At 36.6% G+C, this 23,067-nt stretch overlaps 2 protein-coding genes across 6 annotated transcripts in view; one reads left to right on the plus strand and one right to left on the minus strand.

The window, feature by feature from the left end:
- Positions 1 to 8,201, plus strand: part of TRAPPC6B (trafficking protein particle complex 6B) — a 25,376-nt gene extending 17,175 nt beyond the window's left edge. Inside the window, exon 6 of one of the 2 annotated variants that reach the window (XM_034992912.1) lies at positions 8,087 to 8,201. In XM_034992912.1, coding sequence (XP_034848803.1) covers positions 8,087 to 8,112 — 26 coding nt within the window. In that variant the 3' untranslated portion in view covers positions 8,113 to 8,201. Of the gene's footprint in view, positions 1 to 4,618; positions 4,647 to 8,086 lie in introns of those variants that run through there. The other variant, XM_034992913.1, reaches the window with a different exon arrangement.
- On the minus strand, positions 561 to 22,345 carry GEMIN2 (gem nuclear organelle associated protein 2). 4 transcript variants are annotated; one of them, XM_034992905.1, is made up of 10 exons: positions 22,148 to 22,345; positions 21,680 to 21,764; positions 20,203 to 20,292; positions 19,305 to 19,364; positions 16,264 to 16,377; positions 14,560 to 14,604; positions 13,362 to 13,430; positions 8,156 to 8,266; positions 6,167 to 6,225; positions 561 to 1,021 (listed from the first exon to the last, which is right to left on the minus strand). In XM_034992905.1, the coding sequence occupies exons 1-10, from the start codon at positions 22,315 to 22,317 to the stop codon at positions 982 to 984; spliced, it is 843 nt and encodes a 280-aa protein (XP_034848796.1). In that variant the 5' UTR covers positions 22,318 to 22,345; the 3' UTR covers positions 561 to 981. The 4 variants fall into 4 exon arrangements, with proteins under 4 accessions (XP_034848796.1, XP_034848797.1, XP_034848799.1 ...); XM_034992906.1 differs by lacking the exon at positions 14,560 to 14,604; XM_034992908.1 differs by lacking the exon at positions 8,156 to 8,266.
- Between the last annotated feature and the right edge of the window lie 722 nt (positions 22,346 to 23,067).

Raw genomic sequence — 23,067 nt, forward strand, 5'->3', positions numbered from 1 at the left:
TATTGTGGAGTCATCGACCCAATGCCAGTAGCCAGCTCCTCTTGACTTCTGGTTGTGAGAAAAATCCCTACTGAAAAACCACTGCTACTGGGATCTTCTGTTAAAGTAGAAAACATTCCTACCTGATAAAGAAATAGATAAATTTTAAGTGATATGAGCAAGAGATCTGACAGACAAAACAGATGACTTATTAGGGTATTATACAAAATGATTTAAGAAAGTTTTATGTAATAAAGCAGTTGAGAAGTATCGAGCTTAAAGGGAAAACATTTGATTAGTTTTGTTGCTGACTATGAAAACATTTGCCATTTAACCAATTATCTTAATTCTAATACTAAGGACATTTATCCATTGTCTTTTGTTTTGTTCAAGAGTCAAAGAAGGGGCGCCTGGGTGGCTCAGTCAGTTAAGTGACTGCCTATGGCTCAGGTCATGGTCCCAAGGTCCTGGGATCGAGCCCCGCATCAGGCTCCCTGCTCAGTGGAGAGTCCACTTCTCCCACTCCCTCTGCCGCTCCCCCTGCTTGTGCTCTCTCTCTAAAAATAAATAAAATCTTAAAAAAAAAGAGTCAAACAAGATTTTAATAACCAAAACACATTTTCAGTAAGAGTTTATGTGTATATGTACAAGAAACAATGAAAAAGCACCAAGGATCTCTGTAAAATTTCACCATACAGTTTCTGTACAGGATGCTTCATCAATAAATGGCACTCAATTTGTTTTAAAAACATGTAATTACAGAAAACTGTTTTAACTGTTCATCAAAAACTGGCTGGTTGGGATTTTCCAAAGAATACTTCAGATACTCAAATCAATACAATTTATCTTCTAAATGTCAACTTGAGATGCACAGGTTAAGATGAAGACCCTTCGAATAATGTTGAAGATGTAATTCAATTCTCACTTGAGTTGCCCCTGTACATCCTCAGACTCAGGCTGCCTTCATCACAAGTATCTTCTATCCCTGAGAGGCCAGCTACATCAAGATGGTTCATCAGCTAAATCACGTTGGTCAAAATACCTAGTAAAAAAAGAATTTCATGTATGTTTAAAAATATTAATAGCAGCACTACTTGTAATAGCAAAACACCACAAATAACCCAAACATCCATCAATAAGGGCACTCGTTGAATAAACTATGGTACATCTGGACAGTAGAAGACTCGAGGCTTTTTATAAAAGCCTTTTTTATAAAAAGAAATGAGGAAAATGCACCGCTATATAATGTGACTTCTAGGATTTATTAAGTGAAAACAACAAGGTACAGAAGAGTATGTTTAGTATGCTACCTTTTGTAAGGATGTGTAGGAATTCAGATATATTTATATATACTTGCTTATACTTTTAGAAAGAGTGAATGGAAGGATAAACCAAAAATTAATAATAAAATGGAAAACTACAGAAGGGAGAAAGGCTAGAGAGGATAAAGGTGGGTTCTAAAATACTTCAAATGTACCTTGAATTAAAATTTTAACTTTGGAACAATGTAAATATTTTATGTAATTATAAAACAAGATTAAGTAAAAAAGAAAATCACCAAACCCAACCAAATGAATCTTCTCATTTATCAGATTGCTGGCATAACCGTTCACACAGAAGGGAATACTTTCTTTTTTTTTTTAAGATTTTATTTATTTATTTGAGAGAGAGAATGAGAGAGAGAGCACGAGAGGAGGGAGGGTCAGAGGAAGAAGCAGACTCCCTGCTGAGCAGGGAGCCCGATGCAGGACTCGATCCTGGGACTCCAGGATCATGACCTGAGCCAAAGGCAGTCGCTTAACCAACTGAGCCACCCAGGCGCCCTGAAGGGAATAATTTCTTAAACGTGATGTTCTGGTATATGTCCCTAGTGAGATATACCAGAGACCAAAAGAACTGCAAAGAACTCTTAAACTGATTTCAACAGTTGTACTATCAGTAACACTGTTAGTATATTTATTCTGAAACTATTATGTGCATATTGTTGGATAAAGCCAATAATTGTTAATGTTAGAAACCAGAATTTTCAGCAGAGGAGAAAAGAAACATAGCTTAAAGAAAAATCATGTAATCTTAAATCAACTGAAATTTCAATTTGAAGTCACGATTTCATTTTTCTCTTTCTAAAAAATACATACTTCCTACCTCTGGTCATTGAAAAGGCCTAAAGGCAATGACCAACCTAATAACAGCTAGCTTCCCTAATGTCCAAATTGTGGACTCTTAACCATTTTCTACTTTAAAAGAGGACCCAGCAGTCCTGGGAATAAAGACTGATTCCAGATCTGGGGCCAGAAATGTCTTAAGATACATTTGAACCATCCTGACATACCTGAAAGCAAGCAAGCTATAAAAGACCACCAGGGTTATATAGAACAAAAAGCACAGGAATTGACCTAATGGGTTCCTACCGGCCAAAGACGGAACAATTTGAGCATCAACAAAGATAATGACTGCAATATCCCTTTACCTGAATGAAGTGATCAATTTCATCACACTAAAAGTGGAAAAACCAGACATCATGTGCCTCCTGATGTGCACAACAGCACTCATGGAGTCTTGCCAAACAACAAAAAAAACACTATATATAATAATCAAACCTTTAAACCAACCTACCAGCTTATAGAAAATATGGGGGATAAATGAACACATTAAACACTATCATGAAGATAAGATACAGCTGTCAAAACCAAAACATGGGATATTTTACAAGTCAAAGGACTGTTTTTTTCAATAAATAAATGGCAAAGAGATAAACCCAGGAAATTGATGGGGAGACTCGAGACATATCAAACAAAAGCAATGAGTGCATTTAACTTGGATCCCGATTTGGGTTTTTGTTTTGTTTTTCGGGTTTTTTTTTTTAAGCAACTGTTTATTTTCCATCAACCTTATTTCCATTTTGTTTGACTTTTTGGAAGAGCAGCTGAAGGCTGCTCAGTGGTTGTTTCTATACATTCAGTAGCCTAAGCAGTGGAAGCTGCAGGCTAGTCTTCAGTGGCACGCTGAGCACTCCAGTTTTCATTCAGTAAGGAACTGTCTGTGACCAGTCTGTGACTTCAGGTTGAGGCAGTGAACTCAGGAGCTGGAGCAGTCCATTCACCCTGAAAGTCTTCCTTGATCACAGCCTTTTCAGCAGCAGCCTGCTCTTCCTTTTCAATGTCTTCAGGATCTCTGTAGTAGTAGAGATCAGGCATGACTTTGCACGGGTGTTCATGGGAAATGGTGCCAAGCATGCAAAGAACTTCCCGGGCCAGGATCTGCCACATCAGACCAACTGAGTGAGCTCCCTTGTTATAAGGGATGGCAATGTCCATATAGCACAGAGCAGAGTCTGCATTACACAGAGCGATGGTAGGCAGGTTAACATAAGACACCTCTGTGACAGGCTGTGTCAGTCCTAGGATCAGTAACCACCAGAAGTCTTGGCTCCAGGAAGGCTGCCTGGATCTGGTTAGTGAAGGTTCCAGAGGTGAGGCGGCCAGCAGTAGGGAGTGGCTTCAGTAGCAGCAGCAAAGTTCAGCACAGCTCGCTGGCTAATATTTCTGGATGACAGGACACTGACATCAGCTGGGTTTTCAATGGCAACAATGGCACGAGCTGCCAGCAGAAGCATCTCCCAGGTTCTCTCCAGATTTTTTTTTTTTAAAGTAGGCTCCACGCCCAGCATGGAGCCCAACATGGGGCTTGAACTCACGACCCCAAGATCAAGACCTAAGCTGAGATCAAGAGTTGGATGCTTAACCAACTGAGCCACCCAGGCACCCTTCTCTTCTGATTTATGATGTAGATACTATCACTTTTCCTTCTGTAGATGTACTATTCCATTTCCAAGTCAAGGTTGGTGCTACCTAAGTGGGTTCCTCCTGCAAGGAATTTGAGGACATCCTCCTCCTTCATTTGCAGGATATCAAGGGCTCTGGACATGTGAAAGTTTCTCTTTAAGTTACCATGGGAATGCAGAACAACAGCATGTGGTCGGACCCCTCCCTGGCTAGTATAGAAAGGGAAAGGGTTGAATTCCAATTTGAACAATTCAAATGTAAGAAGACATTTTGGGGACAATTAAGGAATATGAAACATAAACTGGGCATCAGATAATATTGTGGAGTTATTAAATTTATTAGGTTCGTGATACCAGTATTAGAGTCATGTTTTTAAAAGGTCCTAATCACTCAGATACACTAAAACAGGAGAAATGACCTGTCTGAGATTTGTTTAAAATACATTAACAAAAAAGATGAGACAGATGAAACATTCTGGTGAAGTTAATAAATGCTGAACTTGGGTGGATTGCTTGGGGCGGGGGGGGGACATATTATTCTACTACATTCGTATGTGCTTGAAAATCTCCGTAAGAAGAAGCTTAAAACATTTTTCACTGATAAAATAATTAAGGTGGCTAACATATGGCTATTAGATCCCATTTGAGTAGGTATTTCTATCAATTAGCAGTTTTTGCTTTAAACCTATAAGACAAACAAGACCAAAAAAAAAAAAAGCCCAAAAAACCACAACAGACTTAAAACAATATTTGGTACTTATATTGAAATGGCTACTGCAAAGAGTCAAGGTCTATGTTATCTTTTTTCAAACTTTCTAGAATCCTCTTTAAGTCTGCTTTTCTTTTTTTTTTTAGAGAGGGCCCGCTGTGTGGGGCAGAGGGAAATGGAATCTTAAGCAGGCTCCATGCCAACATGGGCTCCATCTCATGACCCTGAGATCATTACCTGAGCCGAAATCAAGAGTCGACGCCAAATGAGCCACCCAGGCACCCCTCTTCTGCAAGTTTTCTTAAGTGAAGCCTATAGTCTAAGAAAATTTTCTAGCTTAGAACTTATCTTCCATTTTTACGTAATGTTCTCAGGAAAAAAAATAACCATGACCAATTACTTGGATATTTCTTTTCTCATAATTGCACATTATAAACTATCAGTGGATTAGTAGTCAGATGATATGTTTAAGTCTCTGGTTCCATTCAATACTAGTTTACTGAACCTTAATTACTTAATGTTTCTGAACCTGTGTCTCCATCTGTGAAAGGAAAAGAAAAAACTCTGAGTTGCAAGGATTAAAGACCCAGTATACATAGCACCTAGGGCTCTCATTTAATCCTTATTACCAAGAGATGAGGTAGTTTGATACGGGCATAGTCCAGAACTTAGCTCTGAAGCAAGCTGCCTGGTTTGGGATCCTAGCCCTACAATTTACTAGCTTTGTGATGGCAGGAAACTTATTTTATCTCTGTGCCATGGTTTCCTCAAATGTAACTGATCATAGCACCTACCTTCTAAGGATTAAATGAGTTTCTATTATGAAGCACTAAGAAAAATGCTTGGAACAAAGTGCCTAGTTAAGTATTAAGTTTCACCAGCAGCATAATTATTATAAATTTAGAAACTATATGTTGAACATGTGTGTACTCTGAAAAAGTGTCTTGTTTGAGGAAGGATAATGGACACAGATCATTTACCTTCTATTTAAATATAATATAAAGCTTTAAAAAGTTATTGGCATTAGATTAAAAACACTGACCAATGTACAAAAATATCAAGCCCAGAAAGAGACCTAAAATAAATATGTGTGCATGCATATGTGTAAGTATAATACACACATACTCATACACATGACTTCAGAATATGAGAACATTTTCAATGTGGAATTTCAATGTAAGAAATAAAATCAAACACATACTAAATAAAAATATGTCCTAACTGAAAATGAATAAAGAACACAGGCAATTAAAAAAAATTGCAACAAAATGAAGTATTTTTTACCCTCATTGGTAATTAAACAAATGCAAATAAAAATAATTTGTATCTTTTTGTTATTAGAATGGAAATATTTATATCAATCGAAAATGTTGAATAGAAGATGGGCAGTCTGACACTTTCATGGGAACACAGAAAGGTATGAGTTTCTGGAAGGCAAACTATTAATAAATATCTCAGTTTTAAAAGTACATGCATGCCCTTCAACTTATTTCTAGGAGTTTGCCCTTAGGAAATAATAGAGCTATAATGTATACAGATCTACATGGCGTTACTTATAGAGAAAACTCAAAATACAGGGAATTGTGATACATAAAATATTGTTTCCTCACACCTCAATTTCCTCTGCTTGAAAATGAAAATAGTATTTTCCATTAATAACACTATTACAAAGCAAGGAGTCAAGGATTACTTACCTACTAACCAGGCAGATTAATAAATTCAAAGCAGGAACCCGCTCATCATCTTTGCTGTCCTAAAGAAAAAAAAAAAAAAATCAGAAAAATGTAGTGTTCTCCTTAATATTTTTGAGAAAATTTCCTTTTAAGATGCAAAATATGAAAATTTTATTAGATAATAGTAATAATCACATGGAAGTAGAAAACCTCAAAGAAAAAGGAGAAAATTATAGAGTTAACAACCTTTGAGAAACATCTGACATGATCTTTTTTAAAGATTTATTTATTTGTCAGAGAGAGAGAACGAGAGAGAGAGCAAAGCAGGGGGAGCAGCAGACAAGGGAAAAGCGGCCTCCCTGCTGAGCAAGGAGCCCGATGCAGGACTCGATCCCAGGACCCCAGGATCATGACCTGAGCCAAAGGCAGAAGCTTAACAGACTGAGCCACCCAGGTGGCCCCTGACATGATCTTTTAAAGAAAGGTCCTTAACAGGGAAAAGAAAGAGTTGAAGGTTCAAAGGAGAATAACTTGGGAGAGAGATTTTTCCTGGTTCCAAGCAGAGGAGCAAAAAAAAAAAAACAACCCCAATGTCCTAACTAGACAGTAGTGAAAATAAATTATATAAAAATATTTTAAAGAACTTAGAATTGAGGAATGAAATCCTGGCTTCTAGCATAAGACATACCAGAAAATACTCCAGCAGATCAGGGTTCTCGATTACGATGGAGGTAGTTGCTGAACTATATATTTTATAAAGTGGTATTACAGAGTGTGAAGTTTATTTTTATACATTTCAAGATATAGTTACAATAACCTATCGAGTAATGTTATAACAGACATGTCACATGTTAATTCAAACTTGGGACACACTTCCATAATGTTAGTGTACTCAACTCTATGTGTCAAGCACTATATGGAACAAAGCTGAATAAATCATATTACCTGCTAATAGCAGAGAAAATGAAATATCCACATTAATTTTAATGAAAGGAAAAATGTGTTAAGTGCCCATAAAAAAATATGAAGTATACTGAAAAATCAGAGAATGCAGAAATTCTTTTAAATTGTTAGAGTCAGGGAGAGTGTCACAGAAAGTGGTTGAATATGAGCCAGACTGTGAAAAGTAAATGGTATTTAGATGCAGATTGGAAGAGTGAAAAGGCACTTCTGTAGAGGAAATAAAGTCTAGGAACAAAACATGGGAAATATTTACCGAGTAGCAAGTACATTTTGCTTGGAGTACAAGCCATAGAAGCTAATTTGGGCCATATCATAGATGTTTAACAAAAATATTTTTGAGTAGTCAACAGAGAACGAGTATACATTTTGTGGAAGAGAAAGGGATGAAAGAAGAAAAAAATCACACGTGGACTTAATCTGGCATAAAATTTATATTGTAATGCTGCAGGCATGAGTTAGTGAAGCGTCTGATGGGAGAAATTCGAAACAATCATCCTGCCAGAGACTGTTAGTTGACCACTCTAGCTTCTTGTTTTCCCTTACTCTTTAGCAAAGGAAGCTCATTTTTACCTAAGCACACTGCCCCCAGCTAAAAGTAAACATTTCCCATAGTTCCTTATGGCCATGTGACTAAATTCTGGCTAAATGAGTTCTATATATAGCCAGATATACTTGTGGAACCTCTGGGAAGCTTTGTTAGAGGACAACCTTCTCTTTCTAGTTCCTATAACCGAATATAATGGCTGACCCCAGCAGCCACCGTGGACCATGAGGTGAGCTTGACAACGGAAGCTACATGAGTCAGAACTCAAAAGCAGGGTTACTGCCATATTAGACTTGCTCTGAGCACCTGTAGACTTCCTTTATCTAAGAAAAACATGTCCATTTCATCTAAGCTACTGTCATTTGGGGCTTTTCAAAATTACGTGGCCAAATCTAATCTTGACTAATAAAATATTCCACATTTTCCTATTTCAGTGGCATCCTTTTTTATCACCACATAAATCAATGAGCGCTCTCCATTTGAAACAGCAAGTTGGAACTTACCACTAAGAGCCTTACTTCAGAGCACCTTCTTGCAAGCTGCCGAATCAGTGAATGAGCCTCAGGTAATAAAGGTTTTTCAAGACAAGCCAATAAAGCATAAAGCCACCTTCCCTAAATAGGATTTTAAAAAGTGGTAAGTAGCAAATACTGTACCATAAGTTTAACTTATTTTTTAAAATGTCCAAAGTTGTATCTGGTTATTTGCTATGAATAAATTAATGTAACATTAACTGTATTATATTTGGATATAGACAACAAGGGATCATCTAGACAGCCAGCTGATATTTTCTGTATCTTCTTACTACAGACACAGAACACTGAACACTTCAAAATACCCTTAGTTCCAAAGAGTTCATTTCAGAGATTCTTACTATAATTGAAGTCCCAATTTATAGGTAGAAAACTACATTAAGATGTGCGTAAATCCTTGCAAAAATTAAGACACATATTTTTCCTTTGCCCTTTATAGACATGTATACAAATAATTTTATAACTTTATAACTTTGCCCCCTGTGTCTATGCAAAGGAAGTATACTCTAGATGAAATCATGTTTTGAGGGGCACGTGGCTAGCTCAGTCAGTGGAGCATGCGACTCTTGATCTCGGGATGGTGAGTTCAACCCCCACGCTAGATATAGAGATTACTTAAAAAAATAAATCTTAAAAAAATTATAAAAAATGTTTTGATACTTCTATAAGTACCATGGCAAACTAAATCTATCCCCATCCTTTTTTTTTTTTAAAAGCAGGCTCCAAGCCCAGCATGGAGCCCAATGCACGGCTTGAACTCACGACCCTGAGATCAAGACCTGAGCTGAGATCAAGAGTCAGATGCTTAACCAACCGAGCCACCCAGGCGCCCCATCCCCATCCTCTTTTATTTACTTCATTTTTTCTCAAGATTTTATTCATTTATTTGACAGAAACAGACACAGCCAGAGAGGGAACACAAGCAGGGGGAGTGGGAGAGGGAGAAGCAGGCTTTCCACAGCACAGGGAGCCCGATGCGGGGCTCAATCGACCTGAGCCAAAGGCAGACACTTAAAGACTGAGCCACCCACGCACCCCCCCAATCCTCTTTTAAAATGAAATTTTTTCAATTACAAAAGAAATACTCAATGCTGAAAAACTGAATACAAAAAGCGCAAAGTAGAAAACACACCTGCAACCCCACCATCCAGATAGTTTCTAATTTTAAAAATGCTAATTTTTATCTTTTTCGTATTTATATGTACAACTTTAAAAAAAATGAAGTTCCACTATTCTGTAGCCATCTTTTTTACTTGCAATACATAATAAATATCCCCCATGTTGTTAAATGGGATTTGGGAGGGAATGTTATTAATCTCAACACAGCACTTATACTCTTTAACCAAACACTTATACTTTCCTGTCACTGCTGGTTTATTCTTTCTTTCCCCAAACTCTGTGAGAGTATAAAATTAGATATTATACTCCTAGGGCCCAGACTAGAGTTGGAACACAACAGGAGCTTAAATTAAAATATCTGTGGAATGAGTGTTCCATTTTGGATGCACCATAATTTACTTAACCAATTTCCTATTGTTGAGCACTTGGGTTTAATTTGTTGCTGCTATATAAAAAATAGTGTGATAAATATCGTTGGACATAAATTTTAGACCATCTCTGATTGATTTTTTGGGCTAAATTCCTAGAAATAAAATGGCAGTATCCAAGGGTATGTATGTTCATAAATGTTTCTAAGATATAATCAATAAATTGTACCCCAGAAAAGTTATATGAAATTATATTTCCACCAGCAGTGTTATATGACTGAGTTTATTCTGAGCAACGCATCACTTTGGAGAAACCTAAAGAATATTAAACAATGTTTACATAGCAATTAATGGAATAAAAAAAATTAGCTCCTCAAGCTACCCCAAATCAACCTTTTTCTTAAACAAAAGATTCACATCCAGGTTTCTTTTATAAATAGTAAGTGGAATTCTCTTCTCTATCAAAAAAGCTATTATACATTTAAACTTGGCTCAAATTCTGAGGGCTACATTTACCAAATATAACTGGTATTCAGGTATTGAAATGGTGCTTAAACCTCTACTGATTGTCTAAGATGTATTTATACTGAGAGGTGCCTTTTCTCAAAGTCAGTGAGCTCACTGTGGCAATACTAAATGTAAAAACAAAACCCAAAACAAGATAGCTGAAGATATTCCTTCATACCTCACATTTGGATGAAAAATAAGGCTGTATTTATTTCTCAAGAAAAAATTAAAGTAATCCCAAGAAAAGACATTTAAAAAAAGAGATCCATTTTCCTTTTGCTAGTTTATGATAAGCAAACTTTGTGATACCGGTTTTTATACACTGATATTCTCAATAGTAGAGTTCTGATAGTACAGTTAATTGGATAGTGAAATCGAACACCGTTGGGCACCTGGGTGGCTCAGTTGGTTAAGCGACTGCCTTCGGCTCGGGTCGTGATCCTGGAGTCCTGGGATCGAGTCCCGCATCAGGCTCCCTGCTCGGCAGGGAGTCTGCTTCTCCCTCTGACCCTCCTCCCTCTCATGCTCTCTGTCTCTCATTCTCTCTGTCTCAAATAAATAAATAAAATCTTTAAAAAAAAAAAAAAAAAAAAGAAATTGAACACCGTTGATTTAAGAGACAGATTGACTCCAGGTTAGAAGCAAAGGATTAACTAAGTTAAAATTTAGTAAATCAGTTGTCAGTTCCTCTGGCAAATATAGCTACTTTTTGGTAATATGCTCTCACTAATTAATAGGAAAAGTCAAACTTATCACCCTCTTCAGTGGGTAATCTTTAGAAGTTTAAAAAAAAAAAAATCTTAAAACAAAGAGTTGAAAAAATAAAGATTGAAGGAAGAGAAGGAAAACAGGTCAGGTAATAGTGCTAAAACGTCACTATCAGAGAGAAAGAATGGATATGGAATTTAAAGTTCAATATCCAGATTCCAATGAATAAGTAATATGAATATGAACAAAGTTATCTATAAAAGGTATACCTAATATACCCATGATGGAAAAATATTCAGTTTCACTGACATTCAAGGAAATACAAATTACATTTACTTTGAAGTGCTACTATAAATTCACTAAATTTGAAAATAAACAGAAATTATAAAATGTTAGATGGAACCATATGGAATTACTGATCATCAAATTTTTTAACCTACAAAAATGGCAAATGCACATGGTTCAACTTAAACTGGAATTGCAGGGAAAAATAAGAATCCTTTGCCAATGGCATTATTAACTGGTTCATTCCTTTTGGAAAGCAATGTAGCAGAATGTAACAAAAGCTTATGAAATCTTGGGGCGCCTGGGTGGCTCAGTCGTTAAGCATCTGCCTTCGGCTCAGGTCGTGATCCCAGGACCCTGGGATCGAGCCCCACATCGGGCTCCCTGCTCCGTGGGGAAGCCTGCTTCTCCCTCTCCTACTCCCCCTGCTTTTGTTCCCTCTCTTGCTATGTCTCTGGCAAATAAAAAAATAAAATCTTTAAAAAAAAAAAAAAAAAAGCTTATGAAATCTTGATCCAATAATTATGCCCTAGCAATATCCTGAGAAAATGATAATTAAAATGAAATTAGTATAAATGTTTTAATTTAGTCATGATTATAAGAACCCAGATGGTCAATAATGAGAGAATCAAAGTAAACTATGAGACATTAAGACAATGGAAATTATATGAATTACATTATCATATAAAAATATATACATGTATCTAAGCTAAAAAACCCAGAATAGTATATTAATTACACTATGTAAAAGACATGTTTGACCACTGAATCAGAAACCGTGATTTTATCTTTCTATTTATTTTTATTTATTTATTTATTAGGTAGGTTGCATGCTGGGCATGAAGCCCAATTCAGAGCTTGAACTCAACAACCCTGAGATCAAGACCTGAGCTGAGCTCAAGAGTTGGATGTTTAACCATGGTCTTGAAATCCAATTTACAAAAGAATATCAAATACCAGTAATAATAGCAAGCACTGTGTGCCAGGCATTACTCTAAGAACTTTGTATACAGTAATTCCTTGAATCCTCCAATAACCTATGAGCTGTTATTTGCATTTTACAGAAAAGGAAACTAGAGTACATAAAGATTCAGTACTTGCTTAAGATGACACATATCCTTACTGGTGGAACGAAGATTCACACCCCAGCAATCCAGCTATACTCTTAAACAACTATGCTGCACTGCCCCTCTACTTTATAGTTTTATATTCACAGCTCATTTTCACCTTTAAAAATGGGTCAGTTTGGTGGACATTATATAAATAATCTGCTTAATCCCCTAGTAAGAAATTTTATTATCAAGTTAGATTTAATTTTTAGAAACATGTATTTTTTATAGTTAAGGATATTTGCAAAAGAGTGTACCTGAAGCTCCAAAGCTCCCTGTCAAAGCATAAGATATAATCTTTGCCCGCCAGAAACTTATGGTCTGCTGGGAGAAACAGATAAACCAACACCGCAATACAATGTACAAGTTTTTAAGCCTGCCATTCATCTAAGTAGCTTAGATAAGTCTTTTATATAAGTATAATGATCATATTCTTTACCACTAGATTTTCATTTTTTGTTTTTGTATTTTATTCTTTTAAATCTCTACTATATAACATGTACATTTAGGGGGAAAAATTAATGTTTAAAGTCACTGTTTCTGGGGCACTTGGGTGGCTCAGTAGGTTGAGCATCTGACTCTTGATTTCATCTAAGGCCTTGACTGATTCAGGGTCATGAGTTCAAGCCCCATGTTGGGCTCCATGTTGGGCATGGAGCCTACTTAAAAAACAAACAAAACAACACACACACACACAAACAAACAAACAAAAAAAGAAAATGCATTTCAAATTTCTTTAAGTCAGTGCTACTCAAAATGGGATGTCCAAACTGGATGTCAGTTGGTGATCTATTTGTTATTGGACTGCAGTAAGATAAGTTGCTTCTCCCGGATATAAATAAGCTCTTTAATTGACTTTTTCCAAGGCAAATCTTTCTCAATGAAGGAAGTTTAATGTTGATTTGCATTCTCCTGTAAGTTCCTTATTTCACTGCAACCAAGCATAGTTTGCATTGTACACAGTTATATGTACAAGTATAATACACACATATACATAAATATCTTAGAGCCATATCTCGTATATAAAATAAGTCTATACAATTTTGTCTGCATTATGAAAATAAAAAGATGCGATATTACCAATTCTGGAGTAAAGTCTCTTTCTCCAAACCAATTACTCAGATATTCCAAGACACTAGTTACTGTTGCCTAAAAAAAGGGGAAAGGGAAGGTGGAAGAAATGTATTAGTAATAAAACAAAGACAAGTTCAACATGGGTTTCATTAAGTTTGGTTAGAAAGCAACTCTGATATCTAAAATAGTCCCATTCTTTAGACTTCCAGAGAAAACTGACTGTATTTAGTAATTTGGTTAGGTGGCTCACTCAGAAGAGGCTTTTTAGACACATATTTTTATATACTTTCAAGTATCAATACCTTGGTTTAAATACCAGGATTTAGTTTGTAACTACTAATTTAGTTTATAAATACTTGAAAAATTCCACATGCTCTTAAAAAACCTTTGCATAAATACCTTCAAGTTATTTTCATTAAGTCAAAGTCAAAATATAAGGAGAAAATTAGCTGGAGAAAGATCTGTTTTTAAAGTTATATAGATAGAATTTATTAAACTGTTGAAAATATTCCCTTGTTTCTTCAAGCATAGTTGGACAGTTAACAAAAATCACTCATTGAATTTAGTTTAACTACTACAGTATTTTAATGCAAATGATCAAGTAAGTGAGACCAGTATATGATTTACAACAGAGCACAACACTTAAAAAAATTTATTTTCCAAGGGCACCCAATGCTATGTGAAGGCAAAACAATCCAATTTTCCATTTGCTCTTTAAATGGTAAGAGAGTTCTTCATCCTAAAAGAGTGAAGAAGCTTTTGATCCAAGAAATTATGTATTTCATTTTTAATGGGATGTGCAGGACATCTGGAACTAGGAATAATAATCTAACCTTAGTTTTACTTCAAACCCCAGAATCTAAGACTTAAAACTGAAATGTATACAACTGAAGAGTTTAGCAACATGTTTTAACATGAGCTCTGGAATTAGATCAAACAGGGGTTAAATCCCAGTGTTGCCAATGGAACTTGCTGAAAAACCACCTGAAAGTCACTTAACTTTGAATTTTGTTTCCCAATCTATAAAAATTGAGTATTAATAATAATTCTCCATATAGGGTTGTATTGGGGCTTAAATAAGAATCGTTAAAGAGGTTAGGACAGGGCCTTATACATTGTAAGTATTCAATAAATGTTTTCATATACTCTCATACACATTGAAAACAACAAAATACATACATCCTTATTATTAGATGGATTTTACCTGATTCATTCTGCTAACAATACTAAGCAAGGGAGGAAAACCAATCTGAAAGAAAAATCAGACTGAAATTTACTAAATGATATTATAAAGGGTGATTCATTGTTTTCAAACTGGTGAATTTCTTACCACACTTTTTAAAAACAAAGAATAACAGGAAATTCCTTCATTACCCATTATAATAAAACATTCCATCAACTATTATGTTGGTAATGCCTCAAAAAATGTTTTGCAATTTGAATATATAAATTTAAAAATAATGACTTTAGTAATTAAAATATGAAATTTCTTAAACTGATAGTACGATTAACATGCTGCACACACTTTTTCAAAATCTTCAGCTAAACCTAACATTTTCAGGAATTAAGGGTACTAAGAGTAATTGTTTTTCAAACCTAATCTAATTCAATTAAAAAAGTATTTTGAAGGTTAATGCTGGGAGCCTTCATTATGAAAATAGCACTGACTTAGAGGAAGTTAAGAGGATGTGCATTAACTCTGCTTCCTTATGGTTCTTCCACATGGTGTATTTTCCTTGTATATATTTTGTAGTAACAAGCTAAATAAGTCTTAATTTTTTGTCAAATTAAAACACATTTTGAAATGTAACATCCATTAGGGGTATTATCCAAAAGAAAAACAGATTGTGTAAGAAACAGGGCCAAATTAGTTCACTTCCAGATCTGAATCTATTTATACCCCACTACTATGTGTAAAAGTGCCTATTTTCCCAGCCCTTGTTAATACAGCGTATCAAATTTCCTTTGCCAATGTTACCAAAAATAGCAGCTCAGTGGAGTTATGAGTTATATTTCTATTGTGAGTGAATATGGCATCTTCTCACATAACAGCAATTCATATTTTTCTTTCTGTGAGCTATTTATTTCTTTTGCCTTTTCTGTTTTAATTGGGTTCTTGGTCTTTTAGTGACTTTTGGTGTTTGTTTGGTTTTTTTTTAAAGTAGTCTCCATTGTGGATCCCAATGTGGGGCTTGAACTCATGACCCTGAGATCAAGACCTGAGCCAAAATCAAGAGTTGGATGCTCAACCTACTGAACCACCCAGGTGTCCCAATTTTTAGAGCTGTTACATTTTTCGGATCAATTACTTTTAAATGGGAAAAACACACACCTTGTGGGGCCAAGAACCAGTTGGCCACATAATTTATGATTAGAATAAAGCCATGGGAAATTTAAATATACCTTTAAAACTTCATTCCAGAATATGAAATCTACCAAGCATTTTTAAGCACCTAATTGTGTCATGTTTTCCTTTGTTTCCCTGACTACTCACAAGTCGTAACCCATGCTTAATCATTAAAAAAACAAACAAACAAACAAACCCTGACTCCTATCTAACTCACGAAGTTAACACATAGCTAAAACCTAAGAGATATGAAGCCCACCTAAGAAAAGTCACAGTACATTGTTTCGGAAACTGGGCTGCACATTTTTAAGTTAAAGAGCCAATTAACTAGGTCATAGGTTGGCAAACATTTTCTGTAAAGAGCCAGACAGTAAGCATTTTAGGCTTTGCAGGCCACACACTGTCTCAGTAACTTAGTATTATAAAAAAAACACTCTTAGCTCATGGGCTGAAAAAAACAGGCTGCAGACTAGATTTGGCCTAGGTTGTAGTTTGCAGAATCTTTGCATTAAATCATGCACTAAAAGTAGAACCCTTTTTATTTATCCACAGATCACCTACTTGCACATAATCGATTCCAGGACCTTCACTTGTAGCTGGTCCAACAGCCCCTTCAGCACATAACCTTTCACCCAGACAAAATTTTTTCCAGCCTTCTTCATCTTCAGATTTTGGCTAAAGAAAAAAAAAATTTTACTTATTTCTATGTTTTGTTTTTTTTAATGGAATAGTAAAAAAGAAGTCCTCTATATTCCTACCACTTCAACAGAAAGATATGGTGCCTGTTATGGGCTGAATTTGTCCCCCCAAAATTTCTATGTTGAAGCCCTACCCTCCAGTATCTTAGAATGTGACTGTATTTGGACAAGGCCTTTATAATGGACTATGTTAAAACCAGGCTTTTAGGGTGGCCTTTCATCATCTAACCGATGTCCTTATAAGAAGAGGAAATTTAGGGCCACCTGGGTGGTGCAGTCAGTTAAGCGTCCAACTCTTGATTTATGTTCTAGTGGTGATCTCGGGCCCCTCGTCGGGCTCCACACTCAGTGTGGAGTCTGCTTGAGACTCTATCCCCATCTCCCTCTGCCCCTCCCCACCGCCCCCCCATATGTGCACACACTCTCTAAAATAAATAAATTTAAAAAAAAAAAAGAGAAAATGGTAGACATAACAAGAGGCACTAGAGATGCTTGTGCACATAGGAAAGACCATGTGAGGACATAGCCAGATGGCCACGTGCAAGCCAAAGAGGACTCAAGAGGAACCAAACCTGCTAATACCTTGATCTTAGACTTTTAGCCTAGAGAACTGTGAGAAAATAAATTACTGTTTGCTAAAACACCCACTCTGTGGTGTTTTATTATGGCAGCCCTAGCAAATTAATACAGTGCTCAAGTGTTACACATTATGTGGGATGTGTTTAGTTTGGACACTGACCAATAAGGGTTTGTACAAGAGGGTGATAAAGATGGAAACTGGTGTAGGGAAAATGCATTAAAAACACAAGAATGAAGGATGTTTATACCAGGGAAAGAGACAGAATTAAATGCTTCACATACTTGGAAGGGCAGTCCAATCAAAGAAAGAATAGATTTATTCTACACTACCAAATGCAGACCAGTGGGGAGAAACATTGACAAAACCATTTTTAATTGTACACAACACCTTACACATTACTTTGCATAGGTATAGTTTCTCCCCGAGGATAAATAGCTTTCATTAGATTCTCAGGACAAACAACAGACCCCTGAAAGGTTAAAACCTATTGTACTAGAACACTGTATCTGCCCTTTCCCTTTACTCCATTAGGTCAGAGACTATTTCTATTTCGGGTAACACTGAATACCCTGATTATTATTTTTTTAAAGATTTTATTTATTTATTTGACACAGAGAGAGAGATAGCAAGAGCAGGAACACAAGCAGGGGAGAGAGGGAGAAGCAGGCTTCCCGCTGAGCAGGGAGCCCGATAAGGGGCTCGATCCCAGGACCCTGGGATCATGACCTGAGCTGAAGGCAGACACTTAACAAATGAGCCACCCAGGCAGCCTGAATACCCTGATTATTAAAGATAGGTGCTTAATAAATGATTGAATAAGTCAATAAATAAATGTTTATATTTATCTAGTTACTTTAAATAAAATGTCAGAGTGCTTTACTTGAAAAATTTTTCATTTTATTATTTACGTAACATTTACTTTTGCCATGATGAACATGCTATTAATATTTCACTGTTTTGATGGATCATGATTTATTCAATCAATTATGTTTGGTCATTTACATTTCTGACAAAATTATATTGTCATAATGTTACTGATGCAGCTTCTTTTTGAATTAGTAAGCATGTACCCAAAAGTCCTTATACTGAGCAAGAAAAAAATACGTCTACTTACCTACCCCGTCCCCCTACCCCCTTTTCCCAGGAGGCCTCACAGCACAGCAAAAAGCTTTACAGCCAAACTTTGGTTTGAATCTCAGCTATACCTTTTATGAGTTAAATGATCTTGGGCAAGTGATGTTAGTTCGTTTCACACATTTCCTAGAGCAGAGCTTTCAAATGGTATAGAGAAGCAAGTAGAGTCCATATCCTTAATTTCTCAGCTTTCAGCTCATAGTCTAGGGCTATGTAAGCAGCCTCCTCCATTTATCCCAAGGTATTACAATGTAAAAGATATTATGAAACACTGCCTAGAGGAAGCTTCTAAACTCTGAAATCTATGAACTACCTGAAACTGGGAGCAAAACTGTGTGCCCTGGTGCACACAGTTTTTTCCTCTGAAGATAAATAGCTTTTGTATGATTCTCAGGAACAATATGAGACTCCCTAAAAAGTTAAAAGTTTTGTCCTGAAGCAATGTATCCATCTCTTCTCCAACTCCCTTTTTTATTCAGTAGTCCAGATATGACATATCTCCTGAAGTTGAAAATTATATCTAAGCTGATAAAGCACAGAAAATACTACTTTCTAATATGCACAACAGGCTTTACTAAAATGTCTCTGGTATTGGCACCATTACCTCACCAGGAAAATCCAATAAGCCTTTATTCAATCTTTTTGTAAATACTGAAAATGCCTTTATTTTCTAAAAAGGCAATATCTAGAAGCACCCTTAAAAATTTGTAGAGGCTGGGGTGCCTGGGTGGCTCAGTCATTCAGTGTCTGCCTTCGGCTCAGGTCATGATCCCAGGGTCCTGGGATGGAGTCCCACATCGGACTCCCTGCTTGGCGGGAAGCCTGCTTCTTCCTCTCCCATTCCCTCTGCTTGTGTTCCTGCTCTCACTATCTCTCTCTCCGTCAAATAAATAAAATCTTAAAAAAAAAAAACAAAAAAAACTTAAAAAAGAAATTGTAGAGGCTGAACAATTACCTATTCAAAGTCTCTCAAGACGCTATGGATTAAAACTGTCATAAAAATAACAACTTGCATTACTGATTCTATACTTTTAAGGCTACTAATACAACAGAATTGTTTCTATTAATGGTCAATGAAAAAGAACAAAAATAATATAAACTAAGCAAGTGAATCTTTAAAGACTGGCAGTAAATACGGACTATTTCAAATAGGTAAACACTGTACAACTTAACCAAAGAAACTTACATACCATGGTCACGTTACTGTCTAACTGTTGTGACTTCCAGTGACTTCTATGTCTGATCACACTCTAAAGGAAGAAAAGTTAGGCAAGTGATCTTCAGAGAATGGATAACTGAAAAGAAATCAATTATGAAACATCCTAACAATCCTGAAACTTGGAAGACATGTTTCAAACTGTATTATGTCTAATGATTATAATCTGGTAATTGATTTATAAATATTTTAACTTTATCCTTCAGAATAACGAATCTTGGGGCGCCTGGGTGGCTCAGTCGGTTAAGCGATTGACTCAGTTTTGGCTCTGGTCATGCATGATCTCCTGGATCATGGGATCAAGCCCCTCTTCGGGCTCCACACTCATTGCCATTGGGGAATCTGCCTGAAGATTCTCTCCCTCTGCTCCTCCCCCCTGCCTGCATGCGTGTGCGCTCTCTTTCTCAAGTAAATAAATCTAAAAAAAAAAAAAAGAAAAAAAGAAAAATGAATCTTATTTTTCTAGCTTCAGTCTAAGAACAGAAATAAATCTTGAGGGAGGAAGGCAGGAAGTCGTCTAATTTAAAATTCAATTAGCCAACATATATTACATCATTAGTTCCCGATGTAGAGTTCAATAATTTATCAGTTGCATATAACACCCAGTGCTCATCACATCACGTGCCCTCTTTAAAGCCCATCACCCAATTACCCCATCCCCCACCCACCTCTCCTCCAGCAACCCTCAGTTTGTTTCCTATAGTTAAGAGTATCCCATGGTTTGTCTCCCTCTCTGATGACTTCCCGTTCAGTTTTCCCTCCTTCCCCTATGATCCTCTGCACTGTTTACTATATTCCACATATGAGTGAAACCATATTTCTTTCTCTGGTAGAAGGGGTTTAATTTGATTAAATAATTAAAGTACACTTACCTGTCGAACAGATGAAAACTGTGCCACTTGTTGTTGTTGCCACTGAAGTGTGGGAGAATATCCTTCAGGAGCAGGTTGGCATCCTGAAAGCTGGAGACCAGTTCATAAATATTAGAATCAATGTTAGTGTTATAACTAGAATCTCATGCCTCTGCAAAGTAAAAGCAGAATCAAGATGAAGAGTAATAAAGTAAATGATTAAGGTTATATAAGAAAGAAACTATACTTCTTGCAGATGCAAAAAAGTAGGGCTTTCACTTCATTATTTCTGTCCAAGTTTAAACATTAGGAAAAGATCCTTGTAGAGTCACTTCAATAAGAGCAATCTGGAATGGTTCATAGATGGGAGTTTCTAAACTAAGAAATCTAAATTATATGAGCTCTGAAGATATAACTTAGTCCTACCTTTCTATAATAAAGAAACTGTTTGAAACAAAGAGATATATCCCAAATAAAGAATTTGGTATGGGCAGAATGTACTCAAATAATCTAAGACCCTTGACTTTACAAAGCCTACTTTAGCTTGCTAAGACAGCAAAACAGTTCAAAATTGATGACAGATTGCCTTGAAATAAAAGTGTACTTTTCAAAAGCTAGGTATATAAGACATTCTTGTCCATCAATTAAAAATTTCTGAAAAAAAATTATATGAAACATTATAGTATCTGAATTAAAATATCCTGATAATAAACATCAGATAAAGAAATTACTTGGAACATAAAAGGAAAAGGACCTATCACAATTTAAAAACTGCTGCTCTCCTTTGACCTTAGGTTAAATAGCACGACCTTAGAGAGACCTTCTGCGACAACTCTACCTTGTTACTTATTGGTCATTATACATGCTAATTTTCTTCATATCAGTAGTCACAATATATAATTACTTAGTTTGCTTGTTTACTCTGTCTTCCTCAGGAGAATGTAAACTCTACAAGGGTGGGGATTTTTGTGTCTCATTCTCTCTTGTATTCTCAGTGCCTGGCACAACCTAGTCGCTTAATAAAAAATATGCTGGATAAACAAATGAACAAAAATGTTCAAGGTGTGCAAGTAGGTAGAAAAACGTAAGATACCTGAGTTTCTCTTCTTAAAAAAAAACCCAGTCAAATTCAGAACATGCAAACTACACTAAATAACATTAAACACCAGCCCAAGAATAATTATGAAGACAAATGGAAAAAGGTTCCCTAAATATAAATGATAACGTAAGTAACCTATTTAAAGAGTCTTTTAGGACTGCCCTAAAGTATGATGAGTCTCCACGAATGCCAGCGTTACTGAAAACCTCTCTGGAGGCAGTAAATGCCAACTGTCTTTTTGGGGGAAAAGTACAAGCTAATGTCTAACGTCACAGAGAGTAGTCAAATCTTACATATATCATAAAGATACTGTGGGATACCATAGGAAAAGCCTTGATCTTTCCATTTGGGCGGGGGAGGGGGAAAGGGGAGAATCCCCCGCTGGGTAATAAAACTCACAGAAACATTCACACTTTGCTTCCTTTTCAACTTCTTTGGGTCAATTTGAGCTACCACAACATCTGGACATTGAGCTGCTTCGATCCTACAAATAAGTAATAAATGCAAGAAATGTGATTACGGCTGTGCTTTGTTCATGTGTAGTAAAACGAGCGATCCATTTCTACGGTTCTTTACGAAATGAGAAAAAAGTTCAGAATTGCAATTGACGTACTAAACAACGTATTTCCGAAATTAACTGGATTGAAAGCAAGGAAATCTAAAAGTACACATCTTCACACAGGTAAACATAATTAAGCTCATAAAAACTCGCCCAGGTAAAGATGTAATCAAGTGATCTTGATTCGACCCTACCTCGCGTGAGATTGGGAAGGGAAACAGGCGGGGCTTTATCACACTTAGGGAGTTGAGCTGTGCCCAGGGGCAGAGCGGACGACCGGCCCACCCGCACAGGGCCAAATCACTCACTGGACCCGCCTCAGGTATTCCTGAGGCGTCCTCGGTGGTACGGAGGGATCAAAACTTTCTGTCAAGTCGCAAGGCTCCACTGGCAACAGCCTGGGCATCAACTCTTCTACTGCCGACTCCACTGGTATCCACGCCATGGTTTTTAATCCGGCCAGTCCCACCCAGCGCATGCGCCAAATCTAGGTCACGGCGCAGGCGCAGAGGTAGGCACTTTAGGCGCGGAGTTTAGGGAGGCAGGGCTTAGGGGGCGTAATTGCGCTTGAGGAAGCCTGCTGATTGTCCCAAGGTTAAGGGTCCGGTGGTGTAAGAAGACGGTGAATTTAGTTCCTTGCAGAAGTGGTTCTGAAGTGTTTCTGTGTGTTTCCCTTCGTTCTCTCTTAAAAGGCGAGGGTAAAGACAGAGGATTATTAACCTTTATGCATCTGCAGTAGTGAGGGATCCTTGAATATTTTTTGAATTAACGAGCAGTGTTACTGTAATTACCATTTACTGAGCTCTAGATTCTTTTTTTAAATTGTCTACAAGAAATCAGTTTATTTATTTATTTATTTAAGCAAGCTCTGGATTCTTAAACCCTGGTAGACACGTCACGTGTATTTCCTCGTTTAATTTTTAATCCAACCTTTTGAAGTAAGTGGCATTATCCCGGTTTTGTAGGGGAGGGAATCGATGGAAAGACTGTGTCACAGCTGTGACTTTCTTCCGAAGGGGAAGAGCCATTTCCAAACCAGATTTATCTGATGCCAAATGAATGAAAAATAAATTTTCCAGAGAAATTTCTTGTGCTTGGCTACTTGAAAGATCACTTTATACTTTCCGGAAATGAATATTAGACCTTGCTTAGCCATTACTTTCTTCTTTTTTTTTGGAGAGACCACTTTGTTTAAATATGAGTAGTGAAAGGATAAAGCTAATGCCAG

The sequence above is a fragment of the Mirounga leonina genome, unplaced genomic scaffold, assembly GCF_011800145.1.
Source record: "Mirounga leonina isolate KUSES-001 unplaced genomic scaffold, KU_Mleo_1.0 Mir_82, whole genome shotgun sequence".
Lineage (NCBI taxonomy): Eukaryota > Metazoa > Chordata > Mammalia > Carnivora > Phocidae > Mirounga > Mirounga leonina.

Bases quoted from the DNA above. Each gene is read 5' to 3' on its own strand.
- GEMIN2 (XM_034992905.1), bottom strand. From the start codon at position 22,317: ATGCGCTGGGTGGGACTGGCCGGATTAAAAACCATGGCGTGGATACCA. The intron at 19,365-20,202 runs GTAAGTGTACTT...TTCTTCCTTTAG, and splicing joins AGTTTTCATCTGTTCGACAG to AGTGTGATCAGACATAGAAG. The intron at 1,022-6,166 runs GTAAGTAATCCT...TTTTTTTACTAG, and splicing joins TTAATCTGCCTGGTTAGTAG to GTATTTTGACCAACGTGATT.